Source organism: Gymnoscopelus microlampas (assembly GCF_963454915.1).
Source record: "Gymnoscopelus microlampas genome assembly, chromosome: 17".
Lineage (NCBI taxonomy): Eukaryota > Metazoa > Chordata > Actinopteri > Myctophiformes > Myctophidae > Gymnoscopelus > Gymnoscopelus microlampas.
The window spans coordinates 3,717,672-3,744,066 of record NC_139954.1 but is presented as its reverse complement, the minus strand read 5'-3'; the positions used below and the strand labels follow the sequence as shown (position 1 = coordinate 3,744,066).

General features: G+C 41.2%; 1 protein-coding gene across 1 annotated transcript; it reads right to left on the bottom strand.

Moving 5' to 3' along the window:
• Positions 1–1,120: 1,120 nt before the first annotated feature.
• LOC311064030 (uncharacterized protein) lies at positions 1,121–25,549 on the bottom strand. Its single transcript, XM_084083745.1, has 7 exons — positions 25,447–25,549; positions 16,577–16,626; positions 16,134–16,256; positions 15,248–15,428; positions 13,997–14,405; positions 13,299–13,900; positions 1,121–1,146 (listed from the first exon to the last, which is right to left on the bottom strand). The coding sequence occupies exons 2-6, from the start codon at positions 16,622–16,624 to the stop codon at positions 13,348–13,350; spliced, it is 1,314 nt and encodes a 437-aa protein (XP_083939871.1). The 5' UTR covers positions 16,625–16,626; positions 25,447–25,549; the 3' UTR covers positions 1,121–1,146; positions 13,299–13,347.
• Between the last annotated feature and the right edge of the window lie 846 nt (positions 25,550–26,395).

The following is a 26,395-nucleotide window of genomic DNA, read 5'->3' as shown; positions in this document are numbered from 1 at the left end:
AATAGAGCACAGAAAAATGACATTAAATCATAAAAACTATAACATTCTAGTAAAACAGTTCTACCTTATACAAATGATATGGTTTACATTGTCATTTATAGTATACATTAATAACACCAAAATAATTTGCAATACATCTAGGTAAAAAAGAAAGAAAGTTACCGTCATAAACTGATACAAAACAAAAGAGCTGGGGAATGACTCCAAAAGCCAAGTCTTAATGGAAACTGTTGACAGGAGCAGTGTGCCTCTCTATCCAACTCCCTGACAACATACAGCTATTTAATTTGATCCTCCCAGTGAGGTGATTTATATTGGAAAGTGTTTTCTAGCAATTTCTATAGAGTGTTTGTGCAGTAACAGGAGTCTCCATGTCTCTCCACCTCTGTATTAAACAGAACATGCCTTTTCAGTTCAGTTTCATTTCCAATTTTATCCAATCAGGATATAGATTAAACAAGTGAAATTGGAAGTGATGAAACCAAGAAATGAGCAGACAAACTTGTAACTGGAACACTATAAAAATGAAGCTGATAAATGGGCACTTTCTCCTGATTGGCTGAGATTTTGTCACCTACCTGAAAATGTATTTTCTGTTTATTAAAGAGCTGGAGAGACATGGAGACTCCTGTTACTGAACAAACACTCTATACTGCCCTGCCAAGCCAAAGTGCAGTAACTACGAAAAAAATAATAACTGAAAAATGGGTTTAAAAGTGATTCAACTGGTCAGCCAAATGAGATATGGGCATATAAGTGATATTACACCAATTGTACATCTGTTCTTGAGGTAATTGTTTATCCCCCAAAATCATGAAGGCTAATTTGACCTTTTGGATACACAAATAAGTCGGTGTGTCCAAAAACGTAGTTACTGCACTTTGGCTTGGCAGGGCAGTATAGCAATGACTACTGGCACAATATAATGCTTTAACCTTTTACAAAATACTTTGTTTTAACCTAAAAATATCACTTACCCTACCTTTAACTGACTGTTACAATATTTACAGTGGAAAGGTTTTTCACCAGTGTGGATACGCTGGTGCTTCTTCAGAGAACCTGACCAACTGAAACTCTTGTCACAATGTTTACAGTGGAAAGGTTTTTATCCTGTGTGGATGATACGCTGGTGTGTCTTCAGTGGACCTGACAACCTGATTGTATTGTTTTAAAATAAGAAAGACAAAAGAGGTGGAGAATAACTCCACAAGATAAGTCCTAATGGAAACGTCTGTTGACAGGAGAATTATAAATCTCCATGATATTTGTGCTTGTCTATCTAACTCCCTGACAACATGCAGCTGTTTAATTTGAACCTCCTGAGCTGATTTATAGTGGGAAGTTTTTTTCTCCCCCTTGGTGTGAATGCACTGATATCTTGTCAGAGCACTTAACTGACTGAAACTCTTCTCAAACTGTTAACAGTGACAATTAGTTTTCTCCAGCGTGAACACGCTGGTGTGTCTTCAGGTGGCCTGACTCACGGAAACTCTTGTCACAATGTTTACAGTGGAAAGGTTTTTCTCCAGTGTGGATACGCTTGTGTCTTTTCAGGTTTGATGACTGAATGAAACTCTTGTTACAAAGTTTACAGCCGTAAAGTGTTTCTCCAGTGTGGACAGGCTGATGTCTCTTCAGTTCAGATGACAGAAAGAAACTCTTGTCACAATGTTCACAGTGGAAATGTTTTTCTCGTGTGTGTACACGCTGGTGTATCTTCAGGTCAGTTGTTCGCTTGAAACTTTTGTCACACTTTTTACACTGGAAAGGTTTTTCTGTTTTTCTGTTTCTTCAGGGAACTTGACTGACTGAAACTCTTGTCACAATGTTTACAGTGGAAAGGTTTTTCAACAGTGTGGATACGCTGGTGATACCTCAGAGAACCTGAGCTAATGAAACTCTTGTCACAATGTTTATGTGACCAAGGCCGTAATTGTATCACATTTGACTTGCAATTATCTTGAGATATTGCACACTCCGTTTGTCCTTTAATAAATAATTCAAAATCAAACTCACAACAATAAAATCTCAATGCACAGTAAAGTGCTGGGTGCGTAATTATTGTGAGTCCAATCTGAATAATGTTTAGTTTGTCGACTACGCCACTTTTTTTTATAGAGGATGGTTCCCTTTAAATACACTTTTACTTTCACAGGCTTTCACAGGTTCGAGTTACTGGTAAGTTCAAATCCCTTGAGAAACTGGACACGGACTCAAATGTAACAAAGGTAAGTAATCATTTATTGTCCCTAATACAAGTGGCATCTGCGCCGTAAAAACATTCAAAAATAAACACTATACTAATAAAACCTAATCTAAAACACAAAACAACAATTTACAAAACAACTATAAAATAAATTATAAAGTTGTGCAAATACGCAGGGATGGGTCAACAGGGGTTCTCTTTAGCAGGGGTTCTGTGCAACAAATACTTCATAAGTAAAGTGCGATGCCAATAAAGTGCTTTGGATACTAAACACGGTTTGGTTCAGGGGAAATGCTGTATGTCCATATATGGGGGTAAGGGAAGAGGGTTTTAGGCCAGTCGTCTTTGTCTTCTTTTCTTCTTCTCTCCTTCTGCAATGATAGAAACTAGGACCAGTTCACTGTGCATTGGTAAAGTACATGCGCGTTTCACAGTTGAACGTTGCATGGATCGGTACTTACTAACAGGCCAGGCTTTTACACCTGGCGCTGAGTAGGTTGCATATGCAACGTTATCGCCACTCTCTTCTCAGCACTCCTTTTATGGTCTGGTCTCGCTCCGTGTGGTCATCTGGTTATGGTCTGGTCTCACTCTCTTCCTCCCCTTCGGTTCAATCGCTTTTCCCTCTTTGTCTCTCCTTGGTAGGCACACCTCGGCTCCCAACTCTCGGTGGCTGGTGTGACTACACTCACGTTCTCTTTAGTTCTCCTCCGTGTCTCCTCACACAAACTCTCCCGCTGCTGTCCTTCTTCCTACTGACGCTCTGTCACTCTGGGGCTCTGCTTCTCCATTCAACTGTCCCGCCTCCTCTTTTGTACCTGTCAAACCACACCTCTCTTTGCGTTCATTTGTCTGTGGTGACATAATGTCTGGGGACATTGGCCATGACCGTGGCCTTGGGCGTGACCACCACTGCCACTGAATGTCTCTCAATGAGTGAACCAAGGGACCGGGGGAAAACAATTGTAAAATAATACAGTGCAAAATTAATTATACAAAAATAATAAGATGGTGGGGTTAAATGAGGAAACAAATATACATTAGGCACCAATAAAAGCAATTACAAAAGTTTTAAGAAACCTCTCATTTCACCCTTGTCACATTTACAGTGGAAACATTTTTCTCCAGTGTGGACACGCTTTTCTCCAGTGTGAACACACTGGTGTTTCTTCAGGTGACATGACTGAGTGAAACTCTTGTCACAATGTTCACAGTGGAAAGGTTTTGGATTGTGGATACGCTGGTGTATCTTGAGACCATAAGAACTGCTGAAACTCTTGCTACACAGTTTACACTGGAAAGGTTTTTCTCCAGTGGGGACACCTCCACTTGTCTCCCCCCAATCATCACTGTTTTCAGTGACTTCGGTGTCAGATGCTAGTAATGTCAACATTGACCCATCAGGCTCCTCTGGTCTTTGAAGTAGCTTCTCCTGTTCCTCTTTAATCTGAGGAGGCTCTGGTTTCTCCTGGAGCAGACTGGGGCTCCTCTTCTGTTCAGGAGAATCCTCCTCTTTACACACAACATGTGCAGGATGTCTAGGAGCAGAAAAATAACATGATATTGAACAATGGATTTCTAAAAAGTAAAACTATTCTTCCTTTGTCCATGTTCTATGTAGAAAATGAGCTATTACCTACTTAGATTGACCAGTTACTAACTAAAGGTTATTAAAGGTGTTTCTGGAAACTGACAGCCTGAACAAATTCAGGCTTCAACGTATTAGCAAGATTTCAGCTAAATACATATTCTAAGAAGTAATCTGAATTGATATATTTAGTTACCCAACAAATGAATAATGGTGTTAAAGCAAATATTTAATTTGAGTCCTAAAATTATCAAACGATATTTTTTGCAAACACACTGAATACTTTTTATAAACGTTTTGACAGTCAGGACTACTCTGCTGCCTGTGAGGAACTATCGGGAGCCCTCCCCTTCCAGGAGCCTTCACATCCCCACTTCACCCATGAGGATGTACGACAGCTGCTGGCCAGGTGTAAGCCTGGCAAGGCGCCAGGGCCGGGTGGCATCTCGGCGAAGGTGCTCAAGCTCTGTGCCATGGAGCTCTCCCCCATCATTCACTCCATCTTCTGGGAATCCTACAGGACAGTGTCTGTACCCACCCTCTGGAAAACATCCACCATCATACCGGTACCCAAGAAACCCCGCCCCTCAGAACCTAACCAATATAGACCTGTTGCACTAACATCAATAATGATGAAACTCATGGAAAGACTGATACTTAACATCATCCTGCCAGCTGTCAGGTCACCGCTGGACCCGTATCAGTTTGCCTACAGGGCCAAGAGGGGGACAGAGGATGCGCATGCCTCCTTCATCCCCTTCTCCAACACCTGGATTCAGGACAATTTTGCCTCTATTATTTTTGTTGACTTTAGTCCTGCCTTTAACACCATTCAACGCCATCACATGATCAAGAAACCGCATCACCTCAGCATCCCCCCACTCCTCATCCACTGGATTCACATTTTTTTGAGTAATAGACCACAAACAGTTAAAGTAGGCTCATCATTTTCATCAACTGTCATTACCAACACAGGTGCCCCTCAGGGCTGTGTTCTCAGTACTTTCCTTTACACATTATACACAAATGACTGTTTCAGCCCCTCACCCACCAACATCACATACTTTAAATACTCTGATGACACTGCCATTCTTGGACTGCTCAATGACAATAACTCCATTACGGACTTCCATAACACCATCTCTCATTTCACACAGTGGTGCACTGACAACTACTTAGAGTTGAATGTGGACAAAACAAAAGAACTGGTCATTAACACAACCGAAACTGGACTCAACCCACTCCTCATTCATGGTAAAACAGTAGAACAGGTTGACAGTTTCACATATCTTGGACTCACACTGGACAACAGACTTAGATTTGATCAACACATTACATCTATCCATAAACGTTTTCAGCAAAGACTGTATGTGATCCGCAAGTTAATAACATTATCTGTTGCCCCTCATCTTCTGCTATTACTGTACAAAAGCATCATTCAACCCGTTTTGTTGTATTGTTCTGCCTGATTTTTTACCATACTGTCATCCCCTTACTGTCCCCATACTGTCACGGGTGATACTGTTTACAGTATCACCCGTATTGCCTCCAAAATCATCGGACTTCCCATACCCACACTTGCTGATATGAACAATAAGGCCATCACACGCTTAGCACTTTCAATAACAAATGACACTGATCATCACCTGTATCGCTACTTCGACCTCATGCCATCTGGTCGGAGATACAGAACCTTAAAGTGGAAAAAGGTTCGTTTTAGCAGGAGTTTTGTCCCCTCAGCCATCGCAGCATTAAACCAACTGCCCCGTCCATAGGAGGGTTTTCTGTGTACAGTGGGGACCTCATGTCTTTGTCTTTGTGATGTTGTTTTTGTTGTTATGTTGTTTTTGTTGTCTTAACGAACAGACCTTAATTGTGAAGACAATTTTCCCCTTGGGGACAATAAACATTATTATTATTATTATTATTAATATGCTTCACATGTGAGCTCTGATTTGGGAGTAAATTAGGCTGTAGGCCAAGCAGTATACAACAGGTCTGTCTGTCTGTCTGTCTGTCTGTATTTACAGTCTGCTACTTTCAAAGTAGACCAATCACAACTCATGCCGCTAAGTGCATGACGTTATGAAACAGAGCCACCTCCAGACATGAAAGCTTGATATTTCTGGTGAAAAGTTTGGAAGTGCATTACATTTACATTGCAGTCATTTAGCAGACGCTTTTATCCAAAGCAACTTACAATAAGTGCATTCAACATAGGTAGGCAAGAAAACTACTAATCACCAGAAGTCTTAAGTGCATTCTCTTCAAAAACAAGCAACTAAGAGTATACCTAGCGCTACGGTAAAAGTGCAATATATCAGCTACCTACTTTCTTAAACAGAAGAAGTAATTGAACACCACCGTAATAAATCTAGCACTGTGTGTGTTGTTCCTAATCAGACACCTTGAACACCTTAAACAGGTTTAAAATCTATGTGAATAGATTTTTATGATGTATGATGTTATGATTTATGATGTATGATTATTTTTGCTGGATTTTTGTTTGTGTTTTAGCATTGTTATTGTAGTGTAAATTTGATATTGTGACAGCCCTACAGAACAGAAAATATGAAAGAAAGAAAGAGCACATGAAACTTACTGAGTTGTGGGTGTTCTTCAGTTTCCTCCAGCTTTAATAGAAATGTCCCTGGCTGAGTCTGGAGAGTTCATCTTCAGCTGCAGTCTGGACTCCACACACTGGTCTGAAATGAAGGAATTGAAAAAGGACTGTAATAACTGGAGACCTAGGGCCTGTTCCTCAAAAGGGAATTAGAGCTTAAGCCTGGCTTTAACACCTATCCTGGCTTAATTTAGCCAGGATTAGGGTTGAATCGGTTCCTCAAAAGCTGAATTAGCTTGAAGATTAGTTTAGCCAGTTCACCCTGGCTAAGTTTAGCCATGACCCGATTCCTCAAAAGAGAATTGAAGCAAGCCTACCTTAGTTACCATGGCAATTTAGCTGTGAAGTTAGCCTGGTCAGGAGCAGGCTAACAGCCAAGCTTACTTAATCCAGTGCCTTGTTCTTCAAGTTTTTCCACAGTTAATTCAACACATGTGTTTGAATATGGACTCATTTTAATGACCTTGCATTCAAATAAAATGAAATAAATACAATCAGATATCATCAAATTAATTATATTACTGAAATAGTGTATGACCATGAATCATAATTGTTTCACAATGACTCATGTGATGTCATTTTCACTCTGTTAACACTATAGTTAATATTGTTGTATATATATATATATATATATATATATATATATATATATATATATATATATATATATTTATATATATATATATATATATATATATATATATATATATATATATATATATATATATATATATATATATATATATATATATATATATATATATATATATATATATAATATAAGTTATTAGTTACGGTTTTAAAAGAGCCTCTTCACTGAATGTAAGTCAATGAGGAGCATTTTAAATTATCAATTTCTAGTCAATGGAGAAATTATTTTTTATTTCTTGTCCACCTTTGGAGTTACATCATGATGGCAAGGTAACTACACAAGTTAACACAACCCAAACCTCTACCAAAGTGGTCTTGCAAATGTGGGGTTATTGCGTGTCTGGTGGTCTAAGAATAACAACAATATTTGCAGAAGGTAAAGGAAATTGGCCTAAACCCAACTGGGTGCAAAGATTATGGGATGCATATGTTAGGGAAGAAACCACACTTAAGCCAAGATTACATAAGGACAAATGTGTCGATGGACTTTTTTGATGCAAATAATGGTCTCAAATGAATAAGGTGAAAGTCGTTTTCTGTTTCTATTTTGAATGTTTCTGCAACCAAGCAACAATATATGTCCACCCTTCCACCATTTATAATCCCACCCTAGCCCTGGTTCAGAGCGTTAGTGAGTTCTCTCTAACGCCCTGGAAGACCCCTCGCTCTGCGCTTGTACAAGGAATTCCACTGCCCTGCGAGTGCTCAAGAGTAGTGAAAATAAACAAAACCATTTCGCTACTCACAGAAGCAAAGGCTGTTTTGTGTTGTTGAAAGTCTATTCTCGGAACCCGCAAGCCTCTCAGCACCCCACCTACCCAGTGGAATTCCTTTTACAAGCGCAGAGCGAGGGGTCTTCCAGGGCGTTAGAGAGAACTCACAAACGCTCTGAACCAGGGCTAATCCCACCCCACCCTCTCAAACAATGAATGCACAGACAGAGTTCCCTTTCACTCCCTCCCTAAAAGCATAGATAATGGAAAGAGAGAGCCTTTGGTCAACCAGATTCAACAAATCCAATTCATCTGTTTGGAAACTCTTTGTTTTCAAGGGGTCCGATTAGGAACAACACACACAGTGCTAGATTTATTACGGTGGTGTGCACCACAAGACAATTTGTTTAATCATCTAAAATTCAAATACAGTGACCCTACTATACAGAATGACCAAACAATGAAGCAGCATCAACATATTTGAATTCAATACATGATATTTCCAATCAGTGAGTATACGTGTTAAATAATCATGATGGCTATATTGACCAAAATATCGTGATTATTTTAGTCATAATTGAGCAGCCCCAACCGTGTGAAAGATCATTATTCTGGGCCTTCTAGTGGTGCTATGAAATAGGTCATGGGCATACTGAAACTGTTAAATTTCATCTTCCAGGAAGCATGACTGCGCTGAGCAAGTTTTATGCCGCCCATTACATTTTGAGACATTGTGTGTGCAGGTTTAAGGTTTGGCCTAAGGGTGGCGCTAGAGGAAAGGACATTTAGGTAACAAATTAGTAAGGTTCCTCTCGGCTGAGCGCATTAAAGATGTTAGTAATTTTGTATTTGATGTTTTAGTGTTGAACAGCTCTATATTCTGATAGTAATTGCCTTCACGTCTCAGATGTTCCTCTATGAACACATTGCTGTATAGAGCATTTGTTCAGTAACAGGGGCTGTATAGAGTATTTGTTCAGTAACAGGGGTCTCTCAATCTCCCTATCTTAACAGAAAATACTGTTTCAGGTCAGATTACCAATCTTAGCCAATCAGGAGAGAGAAGTCATACAGGATACAGAATAAACAAGTGAAACTGGAAGAGAATGAGGCACAATTTAAACCATAGACTGTATAAATGAGATGGACAAACCCCCTCCGCTGCTTTCTACAGACCGAAAATGAATCCTTTGCTGCAGACTGTGGCTCCGCCATCTTTCACTACGCGTCAGAATGAGTTCAGACCATTATTGGTTGGGTAACTTGTCAACCAAGAGCGGGGGGCGGGGAATGAATGCTATTGGTTGTGTAGCGTGTCAATCAAATCATCCCGCCCCTCCTAGAGAATAGCCTACTTTATCGTCAATTTTATAATAAATAGAACCATAATTTAGCAAAACGCATATCCTGATGATTGAAAGGAGACTTTAAACTAGCGACTGGAAGCATATAGAATTTATGACAATTTTTATTACAGTAAGAAAATCGAGTCTGAAAGTTGGTAAAAACCCATCGGCTTGCGTTAAAATAAATTCTTTCTGAACTCACAGGTCGGCACGGGTGAAACAGCGCCTCTCGCTGGACATTTACTAAACATCCGGGTTGGCCTCATAGTAAATATCTCAGCCTTGCCCCTTGATTTAAACACCTACTAGAACACTCCTGATTGGGTGAAATTGGCAACCCACCTCTGAATGTATTTTCTGTTTATTAAAAAGCTGGAGACACGGGGAGGCCTCTGTTACTGAACAAACACTCTATAGTGTCTGTTCTCTAACCTCTCCGGTCATCTGGTAAAGGTCTGCTTTCAGTCCCTAGAGACAAAATAAAAGTTTTACATATTTATTTTTGGTACCAGCTGAGTGAGCTGAGCGACGTTTCGAGCACACTGCTCTTCTTCTGACTCCTTTCAGTGCCTAGAACCAAAACTTTATTAAAATAGAGAAGCAACATTTCGTTTTTATGCACCACATTTCTAGAACAAGCTCCCATAAAACTGCATGTCTACAACTCTGCTCTTTTAAATCACAGCTAAAATGGATTGATTGATTGAATACTTTATTAACAGTTTGCAAAGACAAGCACAGCGAAGTACAGTTAATTTTTTTAAACCCAAGGAAGCGCTATGGTTTGTTTCCATTGGGGTCCTTTGTCCTCAATTCATCGAAACTCAGTTTGACTTTGTATTGTAAAATAATCCCCAGCCCACACCCAAAATCCAGTCCATAATTTTTGCGGTTATTTCGGGTGGATTTGTTGATTTTTGGGGGGGATAATGCGGTTATTTCGGTTAATTCGGTTCGCCTCGCGTGCGCGGTGGTCGCGAGGTGCGGGGGACTGGACTGATTTTATTATTTATAAAAATATATTTTAAAAAAACTTTTTATTTTATTTATTTTTTTGGCTGGACTGAATAGTGGGGGGACGCAGTGTCCTTTCATTAAACAGGCTCCGGCGCCACTGCCTTATGGTGCATGCCTGTGTCCACAAGGAACTCCATAACAGCTTTCACCACTGCACTTTGCTTTTCCTCCGGTTTCAGTATATTCTTCTGTGAGCTGCAAGACAGCCCTGCATCAAGTACTGCAGTGAACAGCACATCCTCTCCATTATCACATGCTGCACAGTTTCTTCAGTTCCACATTCACACAGTCCATCTCCATGTTTCCCAATTCAAGCCAGTCCAGCTGCTAGGCCACAGTGTCCAAGCCTCAACCTTTTCATTATGACCTGTTCCCTTCTATTGTTCCCCAGAGTGCTGTTCCCTCCCCTAACACTATTTAGTATGTTATAATAAAACCTTCCCCAATTTCTTCCTTCCCTCCCATTCCTTCTGCCACCTCCTGGTTATCCCCTCCTTTATTTTACTGTGGTATTCTGAGATCCCCAAGGCTATGACTACATCCACCTCCTCCCTCCTCAGGGCCTCTTTGGCTAACAAATCAGCAGCCTCGTTTCCCTCCACCCCCACATGTGCTGGCACCCACATGAACCCACTCTGCTCCCAGCCCGTTCTACTCTATATAGTGCAGTTTGCAGTTCACAAATGAGATCCGGCCTAACCCGTGACCTCCCACCCTGCAGAGCCATCAGTGCCGCCGCCGAGTCCGAGCAGATAATCACCTGCTGTGGCCTCACCTCTTCCACCCAATTTACTACCCATACTAGGGCCACTACTTCCGCCGTAAAAACTGCTCCCCCCCCATTTGACAGCCTTCTGCTCTGGGTGATCCACAGGGAGGGAATGTGGACTGAGAACCCCACCCTTTTACTATTTGGGTCCATGGACCCTGTGTGCACCTGTAAGTGGCCTGCCCAATTCTCCTGCATCCTCTCCTGCACCAAATCCTCTGGGTCTCCTCTCCCCTTCTCCTTCATTCTCTCAGCTATCATAAAGTCCACCTCCACTTTTGGTAGCAGCCATGGAGGAACTGCAGGCCACACCATCGCAGTACCCCCCGCACCCCACTCAATCCCAGCTCCTCCTCCTCCACTCTTATTTTGTAAACAAAGCTCCCGCTTTCCCCACCCCCTCCTCCCTATTCCCTGCACTCCTTCAACAACTGCCTGCCTGGGTGGACTTTTTCATGCCCATTTAGCTTGGCTATATAGTGCAAGGCTAGCTTCCTTCTTCTTAACGCTAGTGGCGTGTGTGACGGAGACTGCACGTTACCGTCTGTATATGGCTCGTGGGCGTGGATAAACGTAGTGGTGTGTGTGTGGGGTGTGTGTGAGATAGCCGATCACTACAATTTAATGACAGACAAATATACACTAGTATGCAAAAACATCATATAAACGAGTAGAATTGGGTAGAATTGTTGAATTATTCGTCTGCACTGTAATTTTACTCTGTTTCAGTTTTATTTGTACTTCTTTTGTTTTTACTGTAAGTTATTCCAATGTCCTTTTAAAACGTGTTTCCTTTGCTTAATGTTTTATGTAAAGCACATTGAAGTGCCTTGTTGTTGAAATGTGCTATACAAATAATAAACTTGACCTGCCTATTTGTTTATTTTTCATTTTTGTTGGCCTTAAATAATGCTGCTGTTCCTCTATCTATGCAGAGCTAGTTTTGTTTTTGATGGATGTTTACATCATTGTAAAGCCTTTTCATGGCCATGTTGAGATCATATAGTTTAAAATATATTGTGTCTCTAGAACTTGAACTGAATTGTCATCCTGAAACGTTTTTTAAGTGAAAAGATGCCTGGACTCCACAGAGTCTGAAATAAGTCTGACACTGAATGAGTTAATCATATAGCATAATAATGTAACATGACATCTTGTGTGTGCATGCACTAATAGCGTTTTCCATATGCTTTAATACTTAATAAGTAAAATATTTGAAATAGTGCCCCATTCATTGGCCATGTAATAGAGCACAGAAAAATGACATTAAAGGGATATTTCACTTTCAAAAAAACTTTTGGTCATTTTATGGTCTACTCAGGCTTTTGTGAACCCCCCAGACAGTTTTTAAGTTGCTTGATTCAGTATTTAGATATTTGATATTCATTTTGCCAGCCACGCCCCCTTCCTATACAAACCCATTGTAACTTCAAACTCAATTTTTAACCCGTTTAACCATCAAAAACACCCGTCCTTGGTTCTGGTGACTCACCCTGCCCTCCTAATGCATGAGAGGGCCGTGTTTACTGAATCAAGCAACTTAAAAACTGTCTGGGGGGTTCACAAGGGCCTGAGTAGACCATGAAATGACCAAAAGTTTTTTTGAAAGTGAAATATCCCTTTAAATTATAATATAAAAACAATAACATTATAGTAAAACAGTTCTACCTTATACACTTGATATGGTTTACATTGTCATTTATAGTATAAATTAACAACACCAAAATAATTTGCAATACTTCTAGGTAAAAAATAAAGAAAGTTACCATTATCATAAACTGATACAAAACAAAAGAGCTGGGGAATGACTCCAACGGCCCTATTCTGGGCGCCGTCTTACCCATTATCCCTAAACTTCTTTGCCATTTTGTACTATTTTGAAAAACATTTTCAAATAGTTGAAATAGCAAATCTACAAGCTCACAATGTGTCGATGTAGATTGGCTATTTGAACTATTTGAAAATGTTTTTCAAAATAGTAAAAAATGGCAAAGACGTTTAGGGATAATGGGTAAGACGGCGCCCAGAATAGGGCCGCAAAAGCCAAGTCCTAATGGAAACTGTTGACAGGAGCAGCATAAATATACATGATATGTGTGCCTCTCTATCCAACTCCCTGACAACATACAACTATTTAATTTGATCCTCCCAGTGAGGTGATTTATATTGTAAAGTGTTTTCTTTTTTTCCCCTTTTGGTGTGAATGCACTGATGTCTTTTCAAAGCACTTAACTGACTGTCACAATATTTACAGTGGAAAGGTTTTTCACCAGTGTGGATACGCTGGTGCTTCTTCAGAGAACCTGACCGACTGAAACTCTTGTCACAATGTTTACAGTGGAAAGGTTTTTATCCTGTGTGGATACGCTGGTGTCTTCAGTGGACCTGACTGAGTGAAACTCTTGTCACAATGTTCACAGTGGAAAGGCCTTTCTCAAGTGTGAACACGCTGATGTGTTATCAGGTCAGATGACACAATGAAACTCTTGTCACAATGTTTACAGTGGAAAGGTTTTTCCCCACTGTGGCGTATTGAACACCAATGCTGGTGTATCTTCTGGTGAACGGACTGATTGAAACACTTGTCACAATATTTACAGTGGAAAGGTTTTTCAACAGTGTGAACACACTCCTGTTTCTTCAGGTGACATGACTGAGTGAAACTCTTGTCACAATGTTCACAGTGGAAAAGTGTTGGATTGTGGATACGCTGGTGATACTTCAGACCACCTGAACAACTGAAACTCTTGTCACAATACTTACAGTGGAAAGGTTTTTCTCCAGTGTGAACATGGTGGTGTCTCTTCAGGTCATGTGGTCGCTTGAAACTTTTGTCACACTTTTTACAATGGAAAGGTTTTTCTGTTTTTCTGTGTTTCTTCAGGGAACTTGACTCACTGAAACTCTTGTCACAATATTTACAGTGGAAAGGTTTTTCAACAGTGTGGATACGCTGGTGATACTTCAGAGAACCTGAGCTAATGAAACTCTTGTCACAATGTTTACATTGGAAAGGTTTTTCTCCAGTGTGGATACGCTTTTTAACACACTGATGTTTCTTCAGGTGACATGACCGAGTGAACCTCTTGTCGCAATGTTCACAGTGGAAAGGTTTTGGATTGTGGATACGCTGGTGTATCTTGAGACCGAAAGAACTTCTGAAACTCTTGCTACACAGTTTACACTGGAAAGGTTTTTCTCCAGTGGGGACACCTCCACTTGTCTCCCCCCAATCATCACTGTTTTCAGTGACTTCAGTGTCAGATTCAAGTTCAACTTCAATTTCAGAACAGTGTGAAGAGATGTCTTCATCAACTTCACTTTTCACTGCTAGTAATGTCAACATTGACCCATCAGGCTCTTCTGGTCTTTGAAGTAGCTCCTCCTGTTCCTCTTTAATCTGAGGAGGCTTCGGTTCCTCCTTGAGCAGACTGGGGCTCCTCTCCTGTTCAGGAGAATCCTCCTCTTTACACACAACCATGTGCAGGATGTCTAGGAGCAGAAAAATAACATATTGAACAATGATTATAAAAAGTACAACTATGCTTCCTTTGTCCATGTTCTATGTAGAAAATTAGCTATTACCTACTTAAATTGACCAGTTACTAACTAAAGGTTACTACAGGTGTTTCTGGAAACTGACAGCCTGAACAGATTCAGGCTTCAACGTTTTAGCAAGATTTCAGCTAAATACATATTCTAAGAAGTAATCTGAATTGATATATTTAGTTACTTTACCCAACAAATGAATAATTGTGTTAAAGCAAATATTTAATTTGAGTCCTAAAATTATCAAACGATATTAAAACATAATGCTTCACATGAGCTCTGATTTGGGAGTACATTAGGCTGTAGGCCAAGCTGTATACAGGTCTATCTGTCTGTCTGTCTGTAGACCAATCACAACTCATGCCGCTAAGTGCATGACATTATGAAACAGAGCCACCTCAAGACATGAAAGCTTGATATTTCTGGTGAAAAGTTTGGAAGTACATTACATTTACATTACAGTCATTTAGCAGACGCTTTCATCCAAAGAGACGTACAATAAGTGCATTCAACATAGGTAGGCAAGAAAACTACTAATCACCAGAAGTCTTAAGTGCATTGTCTTCCAAAACAAGCAACTAAGAGTATACCTAGCGCTACAGTAAAAGTGCAATACATCAGCTAGCTACTTTCTTAAACAGAAGTAGTAATTGAACACCACCGTGAGGGTGCTCACACGCCCCCCCCCCCCCCCCATTTTTGGAGTTTATTTTTTTAAAGCGTATTGCTTTCTACATGGCTCACCAAGTGCTACAAAAGAAAAGGAGGCCTGGGCCTGATCTCACCTTGTTCACTGAGGGGAACCAGGCGGTACACCTTGTAAGGCTTAGGGATGTACCGCTGCGACCGACCAAAGACCTCACTGATCTCTTTGCTTCCGTTAAGGGCACAACGCATTCGTGCCTTCCAGTAAGCAACCAGAGAACCAGAACCTTTCTTGGGATTGCCCCTGTACTCTGCCCATGCCTGGAGGAGAAGGAGGAAGGGGGGGGGGAGGGTCAGTCATGTTTCAAAAGGCTCCAAATACTACAGGACAGAAGTTCCAAGCAGAGTGTGCTCTACTGTCAATTGATCAAGAGAAGGACAGACAGGTGCAGACTCTCAGTGAACAGTCTATAGAAACAGTCCACACTCACAAGGTGAATTTTCTTTGAATTGTTTTTATTTACCACAGCAGCAGTCATCAACATTGAGGAACCGGAATCGTTTCCATCACAATTGGAAACATTTCCAAAACCGGTTTATCACAGCGTCAGTGGTTCTCAAACTTAAAGATGTGTACAAATGGAACCAAAGTTACCAAATGGACCTTTGTTTCATTTGTACACTCTCAGAGTTACAGACCTGTAAGTGTCCATTTGGGACCCCCTCAACTTAAGTACCCCCAGAGGATCCCTCATTTTGAAAACCATTGCAATGTATGCAATACTGTACATCATGTATGATTGAATTTGTGTTTACAACAAAATATTGTTATATACATAATATATACAGTATGTATTCAAAGACTTGACCAAAATGTCCACGTAGCGCGTGGAAGGAACACGTTATTCCAACCAGTTCTTTTCCCCTCCATCAGGCACCCGGCTGACCAGGGGGAAACGGTATAGAGACCAGGACTACTGCATGTTTTTAGTGAGGGTAAAAAGGATCCCAAATGCCTATTCGTACCTTGAAGAAGGCTGCGTCCTTGTCGCTGCGGAAGTCCCGCTTGGCAGCGTGTTTCCATGGGATACGGAACATGGTCTTGGCCTCATCGTCCCACACCAGGCCTGGATACTTCCCACTGTTGACCTGGAGTCACAAACATCACCACCATCAACACCGAAACCAAAGATACAGTGTTTCCCCTATTATGCATTTAACCGTGGTGCACCACCACAGCTTAAATGTAATATAAATATAAATGGATAACCGAATTACACAATTTAACACACCTACAGTACTATACTCCTGACCATTGAAATGCATTTTTGTATTTTATCCATGAAATAACAAAATATATATCTGTACTGAAACACTTGTTCTTTTCATTATTGACATGATGGTGGCACTGGTTGAACCAAGTTACAACTGTCCATTGTTTTATTCTATTAACATCACTCAAAACTCACCTGTTCCACAATCCAGGAGCACAGTTGCTTGGCTTGCCCAGATGGCATGACTAAAAACAATAAAAACACATCCATCGCATCATTAGCATTGTGAGGATAAGACTCCCCATTTATGACATTGTGTTAAACCAAATGATAAGAGCCTTACTTGTATCATTTAAATCCACAACCGTGGATTTCTACAACATTAAACTATACCACTACACTATACTGTATATTATCTTAACATTCTTATATAATACCATTATATACTGTATACATACTATTATTGTACTATATTATATTATCATATACACATTATTGTTGTACTATATTATATTATCATATACTATCTTACACTATTATATTTACTACTATTGTTATTGTTACTACTTGTATCTCTCTCTGTCTCTCCTCTGTCTGTCTCTCCCGGTGTTCACTCTCCATTCCGACATCTCACCACTCCGACTAGTGGCTTCCGCATGCGGTTAGGGTTAGGTATAGGGTTCGTCAACGTCGGAAAGGCGACATGTCGGAAAGGAGAAATGCACCCGTCTCTCCCTCTCTCTTCTTTCCCCCCAACACGGTCGAGGCAGAAGGCCCCCAACCTAGAGCCCAGGGTCTGCCTGACGTTTCTTCCAGTTAAGGGGGAGTTTTTCGTTGCCACTGTCGCAAAATTGCTTGCTCGGTCAGGGTGGGACTGTCACGTCTCTGCTCTACATGTAAAGTGTCTTGAGACAACTTGTTGTGATTTGACACTTTTAAATAGAATTTAATTGAATTGAATTAAGGCCTAGTCGTGTCACATGATGTACAAGGGCCGCCGTATCCCGCCCCACCTGTTCCCTGGTTGGAGCGCAGACCAGCCGGTCGTCCAGGTATGGGAGGATTTGCATGCCACGGGCCTGCATTGGGGCCAGCGCAGCCCGCATGCATCTTGTAAAAATCTGAGGGGCCAGGGAAATCCCGAACGGTGAGCACCCTGAACTGGTAGGCCCTGCCTTCGAATGCGAAGCGCAGATACTGCCTGTGATGTAGAGCTATATATGGAGGTGGAAATATGAGTCTTTTAAATCTATTGAAGTGAATTAACTGGCCATGGCACATGCGTTTGAGGTGCCGGACGTGGAGGACCTGGGCGAGTAGGAGCGCGGCGACGTTGGTCGGGCTGCTCGAAGTTCAAAGACCTTGGGTAGCTGTCCTGCCGCGGCTGTGGCCGGGGGGCGACCAGTGCCATAACCTGGCGCAGACTTCCCGACCGTTGAGAGCCGGGGTACGAAGTGCGGGTGGCCTCTTCTGCCTCCTCTGGACCATCATGGAAGTCGTTACAGGAAGCCATTGTCAACAGCAAATCAACATCCCATACTGGGGCAGACGCGGCTGCCGGTAAACTGTCGGCCCGGGGACCAGGCCTGTCCGGTCGGAGGTTAAGGAGCAGCTCCTTCATCTCCGTGAACTGGGATGCCAAGGTCCTTCTTCCTTTCCTTGCTTTGCGGGGCATTCCGGAGCGGAGACCCTCTCCGCCGCCTGCCTGCGGAGGGACACCAAACTGCAGTTTGCGCACTGCTCCTCCGTCAGCCCCTGCCTTAGGTGTGCCACACCCAGGTACCTGTGGCATTCATCATGGCCATCGTCGGGCAACAAAGGCACCGCGCAGGCACGGCACGCATGTGCCATGGCCAGTAGGTAATGGAGCCAAAGCACTCAGTAAGAAAAACAAAACACCCACAAAGCGTGCACGCTTTACCTGGGAAACTCAACACAGTTACCATGGAGCGAAAGCAGTAACTAACAGAACATCGCTCAAATTGGGAAACAGCTATAATAAGCTAAAAATAAGTATTAGAATACCAGAAAAAACATCACCCACCAACGTACACGCTGTACTGGGGAACACTAATACAGTAACTAAGGGGCGAAGGCACCCCCAGTGATAAACAGAAAATCACCCACTATTGGGAAACCGTTATAATATTAACTCAAATAAGCACCGTAAAGAGCGAAAACACTCAGCAGGCAATCAAAATTGAATAACCTGCAACTTAGGTTGTTCCGTTTACTGAAACAGGCAAATTAACAAAAAATGCAGATAAATATATACGGTGTCTTTCCACAACTTATAAAGAGACAGAGACCGAAAACAGACTCTTGATAACCCACACCAACCTGTGGCGTCTCCCACACAGTGTGGTCGCGCAAACACTGCTCTGCTGGGGAGCTATGGTGGTCTTTGGAAAAACACAATAGTGAGTCTTAATCGCAGCCCTTGGAGGATGCAACAGGCAAGGCTCCAACCTACACAGACGCGCTGCCTGTAGGCGGCCATTGCTGCGGTGTCGCGTACGCGGAGCATTGACACCGCAGCAATGGCTGCACGCAGGGCAGCGCTCCGTGGATTTGTGTATAGAGCGTGGCAAAATTCCTGAAGGGGGCGTCAACAAGTGTCTTTTGGTAGCAGCGGACATCTTTGAGGGGTATAAACCAGGTTGACTTAACATTGCCCAAAACAAACATGTCTGCGCTACTATGCCGCGCCCCCCCCCGTTGGCACGCTCTATAGGTCAGTGGTTTTCAACCCTTTTCATGTTAAGGACCCCCAAATTGACACTTATTAGCCTGCGGACCACCCATTTGAAAAGATATACCAGGGACCCCCATAAGAGAAGATTTTTACGGCTCTAGCAGTGATTCTCAACCATTTTCATTTCAAGGACCCCCAGTTATATATGTATTAGGGTTACGGACCCCCATTTAATGCCATTTAAATCTCTGGGACCCCAATTTATATTGTAAAATCTATGTGCCTGTAACTCAGAGAGTGTACAAATGGAACCAAATGGACCCTAACGGATCCCTTTGGTTCCATTTGTACACTCTCTGAGTTACAGGCACATGACCCTTATGATAACGGTCCATTTGGTTCCTAAATATCTATCTTATAATCTATCATTTAGCTGGGGACCCCCTCAAGGACCCCTGGTGGTCCCCGGACATCACTGGTTGAGAACCCCTGCTATAGGTTACAGGGTTCCCTGCGAAAAAGTCGATAGTTTTGTTTGTTTTAGAACCTCAAACCTGCAACACGGTAGCTTGCGAGAAGATCAAAGGGAAGTAATTTAATGACGGCTGTGGGCTTATGTACGCTGACTACTGCGTTCCACGCCCACCGTCATTATGTCACAGCTGTGACTTTGTTGGTATTAATTACTCGACTGCACGTGCGTGAGACGGATACATCCAGTGTTAAAGAACGACTTCACCGATTTTCAACCTATCTTCATATAATTGGTCCTCACTAATACTGTGTGGTTAAAGTGGAATGTAACTCGAGGCAGGAGAAAATCTCAATTCTGAGAATGAAGCAAAAGCTGAGAGAACAACCTGCCTATGAAAAAGTGTACGTGAAATCTGCCAAGTCCCACACTGAGCGCCTGATTGAAATAAACTTCAAAACCATCTTGAAAGAAATGCCGCAAGGAAAAGCCTATTTTATCGCAGGAAACGGACGGCTCGTAAGACGAGAGGACGCACCTGGAGGGAGGTCGAGGAGATGGGAGGAAGAGGGGAGGAGGAGATGGGAGGAGAGGAGACCACCGGGAGGGGAGCAGCAAGGGGATCACGACTGAAATGTGGCAAGTACTGAGTTGCGAGAATCATGCACACTTGCACATTGGAACGTAAATGGCTGGACAGATATGAACCACGAACTCAGAACAGTTATTTTACAATCATTAAACGCAGATATTATTTCTTTGAATGAAACCCACCTACGTGGAGAGGGCATTATTGACATTGAGGGGTACATATGGTTTGGACATAATAGAATCACACACGTGAGAGCACCTAGAGCATCGGGGGGAGTAGGGATTCTTGTAAAATCACGGATATTTGCTAAATATACAATTGAAATAATTGACAAATCCATGGATGGAATTATTGGGTTATCTTTTAAACATAGGAAGTCAGAATACTCTTTTGTTATATTTTCTTGTTATTTACCTCCAGAATTATCTCCATGGGGCAGAGATGCAACTTCTTTTATTTGTCATTTGTTAAGTCAAATGTATTAATGTTCAGAAGATGCCATCTATATATGTGGAGATCTGAATGCCAGAATAGGAGGACTGAATGATTTCATCCCGGATATTGATAATATTCCACCCCGAATTGCTCTGGATGATTATGTGAATAAGCATGGTGAAACTTTACTTGAATTTTTAAGAGACTCTAAAATGTGTGTGGTCAATGGCAGAATCTGCCCTCTGGGGGATAATTTTACATCAGTGTCCTCAAAGGGCAAAGCAACTGTGGATTACATAATTACCCCTTTTGACTGTCTAGAAAATTGTTTTGAGTTTAAAGTTTTATTGGCAACTGAAATGGTGGAAAATGCTGGGTGTTTTGATTTAATAGGAGATCGTAGTCGATTGCCAGACCACTCTCTGTTGTTTATGAAATTTTACGTTGACCTTGTAGAATCTACTTCTAATAATGTCTCATCTCCTACGCAACCTACTAAAAGACGGGTTAGGAGGAATATTCCTGAGGCCTTTCTAAGTTCCAATATGGCTCAAGTAGCAATCCAGAATTTAATTTGTAAATTAGAAGGCGAAGCTTCTGCCCAAAAGCAAGATGAATTAGATAAGTGGTATGATGAATTGTGTAAATTGATTCACACAGAACTAGGGAAAGATGATAAAAGCAAAAGGAAGGGACCTTATAAGCCATATAAATCACATAAGCCATATTGGAATCAAGAATTGGGGACCTTATGGTCTGAGATGCGTAATGCAGAAAAAACATATTTACGTTCTGAAGGCAAAGACCAAAGAATCCAAAGCAGAAAGGCATTTAAAAGTAAACAATATTTGTTTGATAAGAAGCTCAGACTGTACAAAAGTAGGTACCAGAGAGGCCTATCAATGAATTTAGAACACACTCAATCTAACAACCCTCAGTGTTTCTGGAGTGAGATTAACAAACTGGGCCCAAAACGTCATAGGAAGATTCCTATGGAAGTTTGGCAAGGGCAAGAGTTATCCTCAGACAGAGAGACTGTGCTTGGGGAATGGGAGAAGGGATTCTCTGGTCTTTTTTCAAAAAATGAAATAGGTTTTGATGAGAGCTTTTATGCTGAGATATGCTCACAAAAGAGAAACTTAGAGGAACAACACAGTGACAATGATTTGAACAGAGAGCTTAGTAGGGAGGAGGTTCAACAAGCAATTGACATGGCTAAAAGAGGAAAAGCTCTGGGTATTGAAGAGCTGTACAATGAGGTGCTTAAATCACCTAAACTGTCTGATGTTCTATACTGTTTATTTAAATGCTGTTTTAATTCTGGTATTTTGCCTTCCATCTGGCTGAAATCTATTATAAATCCAATACCTAAGTCTTCTAAAGATGATCCAAGGGTACCATTAAATTACAGAGGTATTAGCTTACTTAGCACAGTTTATAAATTGTACTCTTCTCTTTTAAATCGTAGGTTGATGGCATACTTGGAACAAAATCACCTTTTGGAAGATGAACAAAATGGTTTTCGTAAAAAAAGGGCCTGCATAGATCATATACACACAGTATGTACTATAATTAGGAATAGAATTCAGGAAAATAAATCAACCTTTGCATGTTTTATTGATTTCCAAAAGGCTTTTGATTTTGTTGATAGAGATCTTCTTTTATTTAGGCTGCTTACAACAGGAATGAATGGAAAGTTTTATTCTGCTATCCAGTCAATTTATAAAGCACCTGTGGCCTGTGTCAAGCTAAACGAATATTATACCACATGGTTCCCCACACCATCAGGGGTGAAACAAGGAGATTTGCTTTCCCCAACTCTCTTCGCTATTTTTATAAATGACCTGGCAAAGGAAATAAAACAGATGGGAGTGGGAATAACATGTGGGGAAGAGAAAGTGAGTACTTTGCTTTATGCAGATGATTTAATTTTTATGGCCGAAAATGAAGATGACCTGCAGAAAATGTTAACTTGCGCTGATGGTTGGTGTAAGAAATGGCGCCTTTCTATTAACCCAAAAAAGACAGAGGTTATGGAATTTAGAAAACCTGGTAGGAAAAGAAGTGAATATCAATTTCACTTTGGCTGTAACAAACTTCAATTCACAAGCAAGTATAAATACCTTGGACTCTTCCTCGATGAACATATGTCATTTTTACACGGGACATCAGTGCTAGCAGACTCGGCAAGTAGAGCTCTAGGAGGTATTATTGGCAAAACCAAAGTCTTAAGATATATGGGCTACGCTACATATACTCAGTTGTACCAGTCATGTGTCTGTCCTATCTTGGATTACTCCTCTGGACTCGGAGTCTGGGGTTTCAGGTACTTTAACAAAAGTGTAAGTGTGCATAATAGGGCCATTAGATATTTTCTGGGAGTCCACAAATTTGCCCCTATAACTGCTGTTAATGGTGATATGGGATGGATACCGTGTGAAGTGAGGTGGAAGATTAATGTGATAAACCTGTGGAACAGAATGCTTGACCTGCCAGATGACAGAGTGGCAAGTAGAATTTTCAGGTGGGATGTTTTAATAGGAGGTTATTGGGCACTGGAAGTGTCCGATCTTCTCCAGGAGCATGGACTTGAACATCTCTACATCCACAGGCGGAGGGTGAATGTGGGGATGTTCAAGGAACTGGCCATGATGAAATATAGAGCTAAATGGTTGGAAGAAATCAATGACAAACCTAAATTACGTACATATTGTCAGTTTAAAACTGTGTATGAATTTGAAAAATATGTTGCGTATGATCTATCTAAGAGTCAGCGATCACTGTGTGCACAGTTTCGCTCGGGAATATTGCCACTACATATTGAAACGGGACGGTACGTTGGAACAGAAGTAGAACAAAGACTATGTGGCTATTGTGACCTTGGTGAAGTGGAGGATGAAACCCACTTTTTATTGTACTGCCCATTTTATCATGATTTAAGAAAACATCTATTTGACAAAGTACATGTAGGTCTGTCCCTGGATAATAATTTAGTTAAATATTTATTTGATAACCACACATTCGCAATTTCAAATTTTATCCATAAAGCCTGGAACCGAAGAAAACATGCAACTTATGCATAGTTACACTCAGATGGATCATACCAACGTGTTCTCACCCCTAATCCTTGAGTTCTTTGTATTGAAATTACAATATTTGAGTTCACAGTATTGTCCAAGCTAAACATTCAAGTCTGTCTTCTGTTCATTCTCTTGGTGTTCTTTTCTCTCTCTCTCAGTGTTTCTTTCTCTCAATGTCTCTCTCTCTCTCTCTCTCTCTCTCGCCCTCCACTCTCTAGTTTGAAATGTATACAGTGTGATAATTATTGATTTTGTTTATTATTATGTATTATTATTTTATTTTATTTATTTATTTTGTGTCGGCATGTTGGCACTGGAAACATTATTTAAAATGTGTCTGAATAATCCCGTAAGGGATGGGCTGTGAGCAGCCAGACACGAAAATAAATTATTCATTCATTCATTCATTCATTCATTCATTCATTCATACTCATGATAAAATGGTACAATTTTTTTCTACTCGGTCTGTGTCTCAGAGGAGGGCTCTGGACAGTTCAGAGTCCCGTCAACCAGTGACATCATCAATGGGGAATCCAAGCTAATAGAAACTGCAGGCTTTCTATTCCTGGAAAGTTGCAATGCAATAAAATAAGCCATTGCTCTCGTGTTAATAAAAATCTAAATAAAAAATGTGAAATCTTGTTGGAAAAAAAATCATGCCTAACGATGATGTCACTGGTAGACGGGTTTCTGGACTGTCCACAGCCCTCCTATGAGACACAGACCAAGTAGAAAAAAATGGTACCATTTTATCATGAGTATTAATGAGGACCAATTATATGAAGATAGGTTGAAAATCGGTGAAGTCGTCCTTTAAGCTCTGCCTCTGGCAGTCAGGAAGGATGAAATAGAAGCTGCTCATTTACAAGCTATGTTTGCAACTCGATTGCTTATGGAGTTTAACCACTGCAATGCTATAAAACATAGATCAATAGGGCTACATTGACTGACATCATCAACACCCAACCAAAAATATATAGATGTCTTGGCTGCTGCTAGTACAGGTTGTAAGTGTGTATGGTCACATTCATTATCTAGCAAGTAAAGAGCAATTAGATTCATGTTCCATCTTAAATAAGGAGTCAATAATAAGATATAACGAATGAATGAAACACAACATTGATTTGTTCATTAAATGATAGATGAAAGCTAGCTCCGACGGAACCTCTCCCCCCGCTGTATAGCTCCGAGATGAGGTTCCTCGTTAGTTACTGCCGTCTGTTTTCGAAATGGTCGCACGTCTTCCACTTTACATGTTTCTTACCCCTTTCTGCACATCGTATCCAAAAAGTAAAGCATTTCCGCCACTCTCTCAGATGTTTTAAGTTTTAACGCGCCATAAAAGCTATCCAACGGGTTGAAGAAAGTATTTAATTTGCCTCGGTTTTCATCCGGTTACATGGTTTTTAAGACATTGCGCAAGAGTTGCGCCCGTAGAGATAACATTACTGTTTACCCTACTGGTCAAATGTTGAATTGCATCTTCTAATGCAAAATATTATGGAACCGGATGAAAACCGAGGCAAATTAAATACTTTCTTCAACCCGTTGGATAGCTTTTATGGCGCGTTAAAACTTAAAACATCTGAGAGAGTGGCGGAAATGCTTTACTTTTTGGATACGATGTGCAGAAAGGGGTAAGAAACATGTAAAGTGGAAGACGTGCGACCATTTCGAAAACAGACGGCAGTAACTAACGAGGGACCTCATCTCGGAGCTATACAGCGTACAGCGGAGGGAGAGGTTCCGTAGGGGCTAGATGAAAGCCAACATGAATGAGTTGATCTTTACCTGCTGTGTTTCAGTGGTTGAGCTGCTAACAAACGTCCTCCTGCTGCTCAACGACGACACTGTTTAGAAACGACACGTTTATACTTGTCTAGTTGTGTTTTACTTTGTTATAAATCTATGGTGTTTTAAAGTGTCAACAACAGTCAGTCAACACACCATGTTGTTTTCACTACTGCATTGTGGGTATGTTCTTCTTCTGACGAACACTTTGTCTAAACGCCAGTTGGCGTGTTGCTGCCCCCTACTGTTGGTCTCGGATACTGTCCACTGTTTATATCCAGTAACAGTACTATGTGACCTTCCTGACCTGTAGAGCAGTGGTTCTCAAACGTTTTCATGTCAAGGACCCCCGAAATTATATGTATTTGGCCACGGACCCCCATCTCAAAATATTTAGTTCCGGGGACCCCCAGAAGCAAAGATTTGAGTTACATAATGTTCACTTTAAAATACATATATTCAAAGATTTGCACAAGTTCTCACGATTTTTCAAAAATAGCAGATCTACAAGCTCATAGTGCGGCACTTGGTGCCGCGCTATGAGCTTGTAAATCTGCTTTTTTTTTAATAGCCAAACTATAAAACATGTTTAGAGTGGTTAAAATGATTGTGTACCCCTCCAAGGATCCCTGGGGGTCCCCGGACCCCACTTTGAGAACCAATGCTGTAGACAACAGAACATCCATCTAGGAGTGCAGCAGTTAATTAAAATAATACATGTCATTTAATTATCAATAATCTAATCCCTGTTTATCTCTATTAATTACAGTCATGTCATTGTACACATTAGGGGCGGCCATAGCTGAATGGATAGAGAGCCTGACTGGGAAGCCAGAGGTCTGGGATCTGATTCCAGGCCTCAGCAATATGTCAAAGTGTCCCTGACAAGACACTTAGGCCTACGTACCCCTAACTGAATGATTGTAATGGATGAATTGCATTGGGTCAG

What these genes read in the sequence shown, in the direction of transcription:
- LOC311064030 (XM_084083745.1), bottom strand. Translation starts at nt 16,624, where the DNA reads ATGCCATCTGGGCAAGCCAAGCAACTGTGCTCCTGGATTGTGGAACAG. An exon ending in AGGACGCAGCCTTCTTCAAG is followed by an intron (nt 15,429 to 16,133) that starts GTACGAATAGGC and finishes CTTCTCCTCCAG; the next exon opens with GCATGGGCAGAGTACAGGGG. An exon ending in TGTGAACATTGCGACAAGAG is followed by an intron (nt 13,901 to 13,996) that starts GTTCACTCGGTC and finishes TTGTGACAAGAG; the next exon opens with TTTCATTAGCTCAGGTTCTC.